This window comes from Lacerta agilis, chromosome 6, assembly GCF_009819535.1.
Source record: "Lacerta agilis isolate rLacAgi1 chromosome 6, rLacAgi1.pri, whole genome shotgun sequence".
NCBI lineage: Eukaryota > Metazoa > Chordata > Lepidosauria > Squamata > Lacertidae > Lacerta > Lacerta agilis.
In genome coordinates, this window is record NC_046317.1 from 29,961,764 (window position 1) to 29,975,540 (window position 13,777).

At 41.4% G+C, this 13,777-nt stretch overlaps 1 protein-coding gene across 1 annotated transcript; it reads right to left on the reverse strand.

Annotated features, from left to right (window-relative positions):
• Positions 1-617: 617 nt before the first annotated feature.
• Positions 618-11,603, reverse strand: LOC117048216 (nexilin-like). The gene is given in 11 exon segments (XM_033151765.1): positions 618-962; positions 1,059-1,183; positions 1,185-1,417; positions 2,588-2,773; positions 4,339-4,560; positions 4,865-5,062; positions 7,740-7,807; positions 7,810-7,927; positions 8,330-8,509; positions 8,703-8,898; positions 11,520-11,603. Coding segments are annotated over 9 exon segments (1,332 nt in total). The 5' UTR covers positions 8,498-8,509; positions 8,703-8,898; positions 11,520-11,603; the 3' UTR covers positions 618-948.
• Between the last annotated feature and the right edge of the window lie 2,174 nt (positions 11,604-13,777).

Below are 13,777 nucleotides of genomic sequence, written 5' to 3' on the forward strand. Positions count from 1 at the left end.
AAAAAGCATGGCTGTGATATCTTGTTATACATACATATATCTATATTGTGTCTGGTAAATGCTGAGTGAGATGATTCAGTAAATAATTATACAATACGAGATGAAAGTTGAAACATCATTCACTATGATTCTAACACTTTCAACCTGAAAGATGCAAATTTGGTTCAATATTCCAAGCAAGATGCTGGACAATGCCTACTATCTAATATAAAACAAATGCAAATGTTTTATTTCAAAGAACATGACATACAACTGTGTGTACACTTTAATTACATAATTCTGCTTTCAAGCCATCATAATCTTGGTTTAATTTTATTAAAGCATATTAAATGAAAAGTTGCATTAAACAAAGGCATAACTTAAATAAACCACTACATTATTTTTGGCTACTTAATAGTTTAACCAAAAAATATACTTTTTGCTCTCAAAGCTTTCAGGACCCAAGAAATATTTTTTTATGTGGAGCGAATTTAGTGGTCTTTGGATTTAATTTAATACTGTTTTTGTATATGGTTTTGGCTGAATTTTCTATATGAAAACTAACATTAAGAAGTCTGCTACTTAGGGTAAACTTACATAAAGTAGCCGATCACATTCAAGACAATCGTGCATTTGATTAACATGGTGAAGAATTGATGGGATCCCATGACAAGCTGTTTCATATGAACAGCTTGGCTTTCCTGATAAGAATCTCCTTGTCACAGAAGCAATTCAGTGGCATTAACAAGCAGCCACAATGCTGTTTACAAGTGGAAATTGAGCCATTGTATGTCAGATGAACCAAACTTCTATTGCCAAACTTCAGTCTGAAACCAAGAGATAAATCTGGCAATTGGGTATCTTATTTGAGGAATGATAAACAACTTCTTGTTGGCCCCACCACAGGAGAGAGAAAGAAAGATGGATGCAGTAAATTTAGGGAAGGAAGGCTCCAGAAAAAGTAGGATATTAATAGTCATCAGCTAGAGAAGAAGAAGAGAAAAGAAAGTTAAGAAAAGATCAACAAACATGAACAAGAACTGAAGATCTGAGAACTTTAAAAAAATGCTAACTCTTACTCTCAATAGTGAGAATACAGGTGCTAGCTGCTGTTCCTCTGCTGTTCACTGCTTTACACATATATTCTCCTTCATCTTCCGGGAAAGTTTCTGGTAAGTAAAGGCAGTAGGTTTCTCCTCTCTCAATATTGATAGTCCTCGCAGTCCTGCAACATTTCTCCTTCAAACCACCATGTAACCTCTGGCTTGGGTTCTCCAGTTATTTTAACAGTAAACCTTACTGGTTCGCTATCCACAACAGACACATTTTTAAGGGGCTTCTTGAACCATGGAGCACCAGATCGTGCTTGCTGTTCTTCATCCTCATATACTGAGCCGTTAACAATGCTGCCATCCTCCTCTTCCTCCTCTTCCTTTTTCTGCATTTTAAATATAAATTGCAACAACAATGCTGAAACATACATCATGTTGAACTACTAGAATGAACAAAAAAAATTCATTCCAGTAGCACCTTAGAGACCAACTAAGTTTGTTCTTGGTATGAGCTTTCGTGTGCAATATTATTTTGTTGTGACTATGGCAGACCAACACGGCTACCTACCTGTAACTACCAGTATGGTCAGCTTGGATAGCTCGGTTGGTTAGTGTGTGGCACTGATAACAAGATTGCAGGTTTGATCCCTGTATGGGCTGCTATGTATTCCTACATTGCAGAGGTTTGGACAATATCCTCTGGGTCCCTTCTATTTTTTATTATAGGTACAGCTATTCTCAGCATCTATCCTCACAATAGTCTAACCACACTAGCGTGACAAACAATGCAAGGGTGGAGTTCTGCAAAGAGAAGCAGGCCTAAGTCTCAAAAACAAGTCAGTGGCCTTGTAGAACAATGCAATAGTAATCCCTGCCCACTTGCCAAAAAAAAGCATTGGTTCCGCTGCATGTACCTAGCTTCTGCTAGATCTGGGAAGCAAATTTTTATCTCTTAAAAACAACCTCTGCTTTCCTTCTATTCACTGTAAAAGAGAATACTCTAAATTCGCTTTCCGTTTTCACAATGGTAGATAAAATTTACAGGCATAGGAGCCCCTCCAGAATTTATGAACCCTGCCAAATTGTAAGCAGTTGCACCCAAGGCTTTTCATGCAGAGCACCTTAAAAGTATATTGCCTGTCAGACGTGGACGCATTTGCAGGCATGGTCTCCAATATTGGAGTTATGACTGCAGGAGTTTGCTGCAAGGGAAGAGTTTATTATTCGGGGTGGCTAATGTGAATTTTAAGGTGGAGAACGAGCCCCAAAGGACTGGGGTGGGGTAGGGAAAATGTCACACAGCAAGGATTCTGTTATCCTAACAAGAAAGGATGCTGTTTCTCCCTGGGAATTCTCTGTTGCACCCAGGGTGGGGTAGAGCCCCACTTTCCCACCCCATTTCCTAGCTTTGTTTTACTTTCCCTTCCCCACCCTACTAAACCCAGTCACTTTTGTGGGTTCCTGACTCCACAGAGTAAATCCCTGATCTCACTTGACACTTTGCTAATGGCTCAAACTAGCTTGGGCAATGGGCATGCGAAAACCACCTGCATCACCTTTTGCAATGCAGCATCAATTTCCTTCTGTTCAAATTGCATACGTAGCATTTTTTGTTCTTCAATTCTTCTCTGCTCCTCCTCTTCTCTTGCCTTTGCCATTTGTTCAAATCGAGCCTTCATGTCTATCTTGTGTGTAAATGGAGCTTCAGATTTTGTGGCTGGCTTTACATCTACTTCATCTTCCTGGAATAATAAAAACATTGTGAGCTGGCACCATTTTTGGGGGGGAAAGGGGGCGGGGCGAGAGCTGTTATTACTGGATATGGAAACAGGCAGAAAAATCCATAAATTGAATATATGTAGTCTGTTACCACAAGATGTCAAGCTGTAGGCAAAACAAAACAAGTTTCTTCTAGTGACATAAAGCATATCCTGTAGTATCAACATAATTTAATGCTTCAAGGAAAAGAAATTACAGTGTCCTGTTACAATTAAACAATTCTAAACTTTATAATCCTGAAAGGGTGGTGGTTGCTACATGATTTGCGTGGAACTTGGATCATAAATGCTACTGCCTTTAAACCTACTCGATCTTTCCATTTTGTGGAGATAAATAATACGTATGAAATCTGGGAAGGGAAGCAGTTTTTATCTACCTTGCTAGAGGTAAAAGGAGCACAGTCCATGATCAAAACAAGACACGGCAAAAAAAAAAATCACTATACAGTAGCAATCAGACATACAGCAATGGCGCTGTGACATACGGTAGCACTCAGATTAGATGTCGCATGCTGAAGATAAGTGTCATATTTAATAGGTTCCTGGAGTTAGATCTTCCTTTTTGCCCACATCCATTTCAAAAGGCAAGGAAAGAAGACATTAGACAGAATGTGGTCATTCTGACCACAGGACTCTTTTTGTACTCTTAAATTTAGTAGATCTCTGGAACAACTTTGGTTAAATAACTGTCTGCTGCAGGCATAGGCAAACTCGGCCCTCCAGATGTTTTGGGACTACAACTCACATCCCTAGCTAACAGCACCAGTGGTTAGGGATGGTGGGAATTGTAGTCCCAAAACATGGAGGGTAGAGTTTGCCTATGCCTGGTCTGCTGGCATAGTAGATCACCTTTAGGCATAAGGTGATCAGCATAGTTTCTATTTAGCCACACAGACACTGTGAAATTGACATACTACGGATTTAATCAAGCTGTAATTTTACACAACTAGTTATAGGTATCAGCTAGTAGCCCAAGAAGTGGATGTAAATTTGGATGCCTGCAAAAACACTTTTACTTCAAACAAGCCTTTCCAGTTAAGCACTTGCTTTTAAATTTTACTGATTTTTATCTGTATTGTTGATAATTATTATTATATATTGTCTTGTGCACACTATGCAAAGATTTTTTAAAAAAATGCTTCCACATTTTTTCAAAATGGTTAAAGAAAAAGAAAAACAAGACCTGTTCAGCCAAGCCAGTGCTGCTCAGACGTTATCACGAGGCAGATTCAGAATACTGCTTCTTTGATAGATAAGAGTACATGTCTGTATTGTGGTTGCAAGTTTCCCGTGGTTGCAGCAACGTCTAAATTTGGTAACTGTGACCTTTCCTACCTGCAGTTGCTAGATTGAAACATTCCCACCATCCCATAGGATCCAGTTATGCAAAAGTAGTAACCATGTGGAGACAGGTTTACACAAACAGTGCTTCACTGCTATCAGCAAAGCTTCAAGTCTTGTGGTAGCCACACAAGCCCTGGCAGAAGCTAGCGCAACAAGGCAGCCACTGAATTGAAAATGGGACCTACCTCTTGAAATTTCTCTGCTTCCCTTTCTTTTATTTCCTGATCCATAGCTCTTCTCCTTGCTCTTTCTTCTTCAATTTTTTTCTGTATTTCTTCTTCGGACAGCTGCCCAATTTTCTCAAACTTTTTCTTCAAGCTCTTTGCTTGAATAGAGCCACTTCTTTTTAATCTTATTAGCTCCTCATATTCCCTGCTTAGCTCAAACGTTTCACACTCCTCCTCTTCCTATTTAAAGGAAAATGCCGCAAGGTTATTGACAATCAAATAATACCAAAAAAAATTGTGCAGTGGTTAAATAACGCACCGTTAATTATGTAATTTACATTGCTTTGAGCAGTGGCATTGAGTTGCCTGGGTCCGCAACACTCTGCCTGCTGTTTTTTTTTTTTTTTTTGAAGTCCAGTTAGCTACTAACTATAATTTTCACAAGCTTTTAAACTGCATGCTTTTCTCGCCCCACATATTAATTCAAGAAGCAGATATTTCTGCATGCACTCATCACAGCAATTCATGTTAAGAATTGACAGACCTCTCCCATTTCTTGTCTGAGCTGCTCAAATTCCTGCTTTTCCATTTCCAGTTTTTGTCGGCGCTCCTCTTCTGTACGCCTCTTTTCTTCTTCCATTTTTTGTCTCAGTAGCTCCTCAAAGTTAATTTCCAGTTTTCCAGGTGTGAGAGATTCTTGCGATACAGTTTTAGACATTGGCGAAAGCTCATCATCTGGACTCTGTTCGAAATAGTTTTATCATTGCACTGATAAAATATTACATTTGTATTGAGCATCCCATTATATTATAATTTAGATCATGAGTAGGCAAACTAAGGCCCGGGGGCCAGATCCAGCCCAATCGCCTTCTAAATCCGGCCTGCAGGCGGTCCGGGAATCAACGTGTTTTAACATGAGTAGAATGTGTCCTTTTATTTAAAATGCATCTCTGGGTTATTTGTGGGGCATAGGAATTTGTTCATCCCCCCAAAAATATACACACACACACACATATACACATACATACATACATACATACATACATACATACTCCGGGCCCCCACAAGGTCTGAGGGACAGTGGGCCGGCCCCCTGCTGAAAAAGTTTGCTGGCTCCTGATTTAGATCCACGAAGTGACTTGGATCTAGAGAGGTCCTTGAAGAGGTTCACTTTGTTTGGCCCCTCAACAGCCCCCAACAAACCTCTGGCACTCACAAAAAGTGCTTCTATATGATTTTTTTAGTATCCCTTCTCCTTAACCTCCATGGGCGTATCCAAGGGGGACAGTTGCTCCCCTATATCAAGTAAAACAATAGAAACTTAACTGACCAATCACATCGGTTCTCCCCCCCCCCAAAAAATCCCCCCTTCTCAATTCAGCAAAAGCCTCTGGAAATGCTTTTCAGGAGCAACGGCAGGGCCTGATTGGAAGAAAGAACTAAGAAAATCAGCTTCGGCTAGGCCTCCTTTGCAGGCTTTTCTCTTGCTCCAAACCTATAAAATTTATATGTACAGGTGTTTTTTGGTCTAAGGTGCAGCTACGCTAATGATAGTTGTGATATGTTTGCTTATTTGTAACTCTACACTAAGGGTTTGATATAAAACATCGCTTCTTACTTGGATAAAATCTCCATTGAAATTAAGGGGATCAACTTCCTCATAATGAGCACTGATCATATCTCTCTCACACACACACACACCAAAAAAACACCTTCAGTCGACAGGGCAGTTATGTATATGTAAGTTACAGCTTGACCAGGAAAGGTAAGATGTTAATGTACCAAAAGCACATTAATGTATTAAAAGATTCTGAAAAGTGAAATACTAAATAAAACCAACCCTACAAACACTGCCAGCAGAATGCTGACACAGGATCTGGACACTAATCAGTTCTTCCAAATAGGAAATTAAAACCAAATGCTCCGTGATGTTCCCACATTTAAAGCAAAACACCACATGCTCCATTTCCTCACCAGATGCAATCTTTACCCTCTGCACAATAGTCACAATCCCTATTTACTTATTAGTAGCTCCAAGACCATAATGGGAAGTGCTCTTTCTCTGAGCTAAATTAGAGGATTGCAATTTTTATCTTAACTTCTTAAACTGCTAGCCTTTTCCTCTGCCAAGATCACATGAAAAATGTAACATGGTTATGGGACAGGGACCAGTTGCATATTTAATGGAAACAAGTTCTTGAAGTAAATGCTTTGTATTTACATGTGCTAATTTCAGTAAATTGAAACAGAACAGTGTGTTTCTGATCTTCTGCAGATTATAATCCCATGAGCATAACTTGCACCCATAGGAGATGTGAGGGAGGTGATCAGAGCCGTCTCATCCATAGGGGCCGGTGGCGCGGCGCACCAGGGCGCCGGCCCCCCAGAGGCGCCTCCGCGAGCCCGCTGGCATACCGGGCTCCCCCTCCCCAACCCTCTCACGGGCGGGCGGGCTTCAAGCCGGCCGCCCTTGCCTCCCGGAGCCCCAGCTGGAGCGATGGAGCGGCGCGGGGCTTTGCGCGCCCTTCCAGCACTCCAGCTGGGGCTCTGGGAGGCGAGGGCGGCCAGCTTGCAGCCCGCCCGCCGGTGCGTGAGCGCCCGCCCGCCCCTCATCCTCCGCCCGCCGGCGCACGAGCACCCGCTCCAACGCCACGCCCCTCATCCCCCTCTCGCCCACCCCCCCTCCCGAGGGGCGGCCAGCGCGGGAGGGAGACGGGCGGAGAGGTGGCAGGCCGGGGGCGCCGAGGGATCGCTGCGCCAGGGTGGCCGATCCATCTAAGACGGTCCTGGAGGTGATTTACACTTGGACCCTTGGGTGCCTCTCTGCAAATATGGTGGGGGAGCTCCTGCAACAGAAAGCAGGAGACATGGGCACTGCAAGGGAAATTTGGTGGGAAACGCCTGTCATGTGGACACTGCTGGATCTAAGTCTTCTGTGCATGGAAGAGCAAGTTTGTTGAAGCCTATGGACTAGTTGGTTTTCCTGCTACAGTTTGCCTTGAACTATCTGTGTGACACACTAAGCTGTTGGATTCCTCCTCTTGTGTGTACGGAGAGAGAGAGAGAGAGATGCCACCAAAGTGACTTAAGATGTGCTGGGCATCATGCAAGTTGTTGAGTCTCATTTGACATTGACACGAAATGGCGCATATAGTGTCATCAGCCCAGTCCTATGTGATGCTCTTCCAAGAGAGATTTAGTGGGCACCTCCCCTTGACCTTAAAACGTTTGCTAAAAACGTTTCTATGCTGCCAGGCTTATCCAAGCAATTAGGAATACTTTGGGGATAGTTTGTTGATGCTCTGTGGTTTAAAAGTCTTACATAGTTTTTATTGCATAGATATAATAGGCAAACTGCTCTGTATATTTTTGTGAAATAGTGGTATACAAGTATTTTTATGAATAAATAAATGACCTACCATGCTTTTTCTTGCTTCAGCGAATGCCTTTTTCTCTTCTTCTATGCGCCTTCTGGCTTCCTCTTCTGTTCTCTTTTTTTTTCTTCTTGCCTCTGCCTTTCTATTTCTTCAAAGGTAAGTATCAGTTTCCCAGGACGGAACTCCTTGACGGAATTTTCATTTTCCTGATCATCATAATCTTCATTTAGCTTTCAGGAGAGAGAGAAAAAAAAACATTTAAATAATAATAATAATAATAATAATAATGAAATGTGCAGCAAATTTGGGAAGTATTGAACTTTTAAAAATAACCAATTAAAAAGTTTTAGTATTAAAATAATGTATATAGATTCCCACGCCCTTCCCACTAAAATATACCAAAGGTCATGCATAGAAGCTAAAATAGATATAAGTAAATAGCACAGTAATTCAAGTTATATTCAAGCAAATGCGAGTGGAAGCCGCCTGCATAGTACAAGGATTCATGGAGGGCATGATGTGAGAGAGAACATTGAGGCAGGGTTGCATGTGTCCCCCTGCTTTGAATATTCATATGGTCAGGCATACATGTCCATCCTCCACTAAGACCACATTTTGCTCCATATGCTTACCATTTGCTGCCTTGCCTCCTCAAAGGCACGTTTTTCCTCTTCCAGACGTTGCCTCGCCTCTTCCTCTGCTTGCCTTTTCTGATTTTCTTGTCTCTGTCTTTCCAATTCTTCAAATGTTAGTTTCACTTTACCAGGGCTGGGTGATTCTTTTCTTTCGCTGTCAAGCATTTCATCTTCATCCTATATACAAAGTTTGTTATTCCGACTTAAATCCTCATGATACTTAATGCATGCAGTCTTAAAATCCCAGGTTTCCCTGCACTCCTGAATCCACATAGTTGGAAGCAAGTTTTGCTGTAATAACTGGGGCCTTTTTCCAATGAAGCATGCTTAGGGTCAACATGCAAGGGGTTCCCCCCGCAATCTTGCTTACCACATCTGGTGAGAAATATTTGACTTCCCTGAGAGCTTGCTTTTCCTGCTCATATCTCAATCGCTTTTCTTCTTCAAGCTTTCGCCTTTCTTGTTCTTCTCTCTCTCTCTAGGTCCTCAAAACTTATTTTCATCTTCCCAGGTGTTTTGCTAGGTTTTACAGGAACTACTGTCACTAGCAATGAATCATCACCTTCCTGTTGTTAAAAACAAATGTCGCCATGAACATTTGGACTGTGCAACTACTACTGCCTGTGAAGAATTACGCTTCCACCAAAACGTTAAATTTCTTGGAGGGTGTCTGGACAAAATCTGTGGCCACAGCTGACTGTCTTTAGGGTAGCAAAATGGCATCAGGAGGAGATGCTGCTCCAGCTCTGGGCGCAGCTGCTGTCAATCATTTGTGAATACTTGAATCATGCCATCAGCATAGCACTTCTGAACATTCAGCAGAATAATGTATATCTATGAAGCTGTTTGTAGTCCTTAAAACAACCCTGTAAGGTAGGTCAGTATTATTCCTATATTGCTGATGGAGAAGCTAAGAGAGACTTGCCTAAACCACCTAGTACTGTAAGTCTGTGACAAATGAGAGACTCAAACGTATTGTAACTCCATTTATCTTTTTCTCAAAAGTTCAGGTCATTCAGGTAAAAACCCAGTCTGGATAGAAGCTGAGCACCTAATTTAACACTGATATGCTGCCTACCAGGTACTTAAGTTGATAAGAGTTACCGGTATCTCAAGACAACTACATCTATTAAACTGAGCTTTACTTGTACTTTTCAAGCATTAAAAGATGAGGGTGGGGTGGGTACAGGAGATTAGCTCCAAATGTAGTAAATACCCTTTTCTATTCTGATCTAGGTAGTTGTTGTGAAGTGTGAAAGGATGCTCTTGAATAAATAGAGCACATATGGTTATTAAATGTCTGGGGCATATGCTAAAAAAAACAAAAAACAAACAACAACAACTATAGAAGGTCCATGTTTATCTAGATTATATCTAGCGGGCAGGGCACTCCTATTTGTGCCACTTTGGTGAATGTGATATAAATGAATATGTGGGAAGTACAGTGCTACTAATACAGGCACAGATCTACCACACATCAGTATTAAAATTCCTATTACAACACTTGCTAGGAAAAGAAGATCACACGCACACATACACACAGCCCTGGGATGGCACCCTCTTCTGTCCTCAAACCTACTTTCCACGCCAAAAAAACAAAACAATACAGAAAAACACCATGGTGTTAAGAACTGGTGGTACCACACAAAGGGCATGGTAAAATTGTGGGACCATGCTGCAGTGTAGTAATCCTCACGTCAGATTCTATGCTCCTCATCCACTATGCAGAAGAATTCACTTTCATGCAGGAGCAGCTATTTTGATGACTGTCAGCAGATGGGAGTTACACTCCATGAAATAATGGTAGGATATCTGAAAACATTTTGTTAGCCTAATTTCTGGTAAATACATTAGAACAGGAGTACCCAAACTGATCCATGGACTATCAATGGCCCACGAGCTTTCATTGAGGTGGTCCAAGGCATGTCAATATTAAATACTCATATTGATTTTCATTGCTTTTTTGTTTCTTGTATTTTATTGTACTACCATTTGCAATCTATAAAATTCCGATTGCAGCATTAAAATACAACACAACAAATAGTAATGAAAATACAATGAAAAATCACACAGCATCTACCACAGCTGTTAAAATTGCTACAACAGGCAGGAAAACCATTAAGTGGCCTGCCAAATCCACCAGCAATTTTAAAGTAGTCCATGGGGTGGGGGTGGGAATTCAGAAACCACAGCAATGTCATTTTTATTCAATCGATTTTTATGTTTTCTCCCATTACAGAATTTAAGACTAGGATTCCCAAGCAATTCCACACTCAAGTACTGACCAGATGCAAATCGGCCTAGCTTCAAGCAAGGGTCCTTTCCCATCTGGGACTACCTAAATCTTAGTCATTTAAAATGTAGCCAATTTCTTGGGGGATGTTTAATTTTAAAAGATAAGGCCAAGGCAAATAACATTAAAAAATTCAAAGGACTTCATAAAGACAATCTTAGAAAGTGAACAGCTCTGAAAGCCTAAGCTGGCTTTAATTAAGACACTTGTGTCTGGTTAATTATTTGGCTATTAACTTGTTCCACAACTTTTTTTTGGGGGGGGGGAGTTGTCTCAGAGCATAACGGGTAGATGTAATCCTAATTCTGTTAATTACTGTATGTAGATGTATTGCAACTGCCATAGTGGAATCAACATAGTGCTGTCTGCAGATAGGCCACATACAATGTGTCTGTAATGGCATTACATCAATTTAAGCAGTAAATACAGTAGCAGCCTTAGGGTTTATGAGACCACAACATTTACCTTGGGGCTACTGACCTCATTTCAGAATGCACTTCTCACTACTGTAAGAATAGGGCTAAGCAACATGGTGCCTTCCAATTGTATCACACTACCATTCCCTTCACCCCAGCCAGAAGCAGATTAAGTATACAGATTAAGAAACAGCATTGTAAAATAATGTGCAGGTGTCCATGTCATCAACGGTTACCGGCAAATGGCAAAGAGTCAAGAAAAGTCACAGTGTAAAGAAGCGAAAGTCATTGTAATTCTGGTCACATTTACCTCATGGCGAGTGCCGAAAGCACTGATCAGTCTGATAGTATACTCTGCTAGCAAAGTGTGCTTTCGTGTCTTTCCCAAGTGTTTTTGTTAAACCAGGCCATTACTAGATATGTAATAAACAGTGAGTCACAAATAGGTGAATGTTTCATGGTAAAGAAGTCTGATTACCTCCGATGCCGATTCGCTTCCCGAATTGTTTAACTGCTCATCAATCTATTAAATAAGAATTTCACACAATAATGTTACTTTGGCTCTTTGGCTCCCCCTTGCAAAAACATTTTTAAAAATTGAAAATATTGTGCCGAATGACAAATCGAAATGTGGCGTTAAAAGGTGCTCTTCCAGTGTGTACATCTAATCTAAGCAGCCGCTGGTCAGACATTGCTCTCCAGATGTATTTACCTCAACTGCGCAAGAGGTTCAGACTTTAGCATGCCCTCCTCCATTGTACACCATGTGCAGCAGCTAGAAAGCTCCCACACTGAACACAACCCACTAACTTTGTACCATGGCCTGTGATGTGTTGGGCAGAGCCCCTGTTTTATCATATCGGGCAAGCAGCAAAACCAGCAAGCCCCAGGAGACCTGCAGTAGATGGCTGGTGAAGGGTTGGTAACAGGTGAACTGAGCTGAAGCATGTTCACTGGAAAAGCACAGTCTCCCTGTCCCTGTGTCCTGGAAAGCCTTTAAAATCCTTGCTACTGTAGCAGGGATAGCCTGCATTCACCTATGCACAGAACAGCGCACCTAATTTGTATCTTTCTCCACAGCCTAACGTATTACTGGGTTGAGATTTCCCCCTGGAGAATAATGTCTGGCCAAGGCCTTAATCTATATGGTGATTCCGTCACACAACCCTATTTTGTGCTCATTTATGGATAGGTAGGTCCTTCAGCTATGAGCCACATGTGAAAATGTTCATATATCACTTTAAAAATACTCAAATGTGATAGGAGTGGATCAAGCTCTTGATTCCTGGTTAATGTCCGGGACTATGTTTGGGTTAGGACTGGGGGGAAAGGCAGGATATAAATATAAATATAATTACAACAATAACAAAGGTAGTTTTCTTGAATTTCACACACTGCATTCATTTGACAGGGTGTGGAGTACATTGTTACTTAAGGGTGCCTATAACATCTAGTGTGAATATCTAATGTGTAAAACCGTCCTTTACATACTAGATCCCACAATACCCAGGCATTCTCTGCTTCAGTTAAATATTTGGCAACCTCTACTTGCCACAGTCTGTAAGGCTAACTGTTCAGTTAGACCTTAATTACACATGCTTCACCTTTCATTATGATACTGAGAATACAGGAATTTCTGGCAGGCTAAGGGTGGCTTAGTTACTGTTTACAGCAACAATGAATGTTTGTTGCATTGTAAAACAAGAGAAAGAACTCTAAAAGGGCACCTTTCCAGTGATCAAAAGTTATGGGTAAATTTAAATGCTACAATGCCTGTGTGGAGGTCACCCAAAAGCCCATGTCAACATTCAGCACAACACTGAGCATGCAGGGGCGAAACTAGGCTTTATTTTACCTGGGTCAAAGACCCAGTTTGGCACTCCTCACATGCATTTGCACACACACACAGGCATGTAACTTCAATGGCACCCCAATGGAGGCTTCACCTGGGACAAAATACCTGGCTAGCCACCCCCCTGCAGCTATGGCTCTGCAGCATGTAAAGCTAACATCTTGCCTCTCCTGTCATGTGTAGTATCTGTACTTCTGGAACTGCCAGCTCCACAGAAGTATAAAGGTGAAGCATGCAATCAGTGGGGAACACTGCATGGGCTTTCTGGTGGCTTCTGACCATAATGTTTAGAGAAGCTCTTAGGAATTAAGCTGGAAAGGAATGCTTTAAAGAAAGCATGGCTGCACAAATTATCCTGTTTGCAATAAGCTTTCAGTAGTAGCACAGTAGACAAGTTAACCCAAGCAGCTATTTGGGCTCCAACCTTCCTCAATGCTGTAATGGGTGGCTTTGAGGAACACGAACTTCTAATGGTATTTACTTTCTAGTTGTGAGCAGTGGCTTGTAGTACAAGATCTGGACAACAGCCGTGTCCCAAAATTAGTGTTAGATCACAGGCATCTTAATTGCTTCTGTACAATTCATCCCATGAAACAAACAAATCATTTTTCATACAAAATACTGGCCTCAGAACTGCTTTTGAACTGATAGATTATCAATTTCAAAATACAAAAAACACTTTAATAAGTAATACAGATCCTTTACAGCAGGCATGCCCAAACTTCGGCCCTCCAGATGTTTTAGACTACAATTCCTATCATCCCTGACCACTGGTCCTGTTAGCTAGGGATCATGGGAGTTGTAGGCCAAAACATCTGGAGGGCCGCAGTTTGGGCGTGCCTGCTTTACAGATTCTCCCAGTGCAATTCACCTTATAACATAAC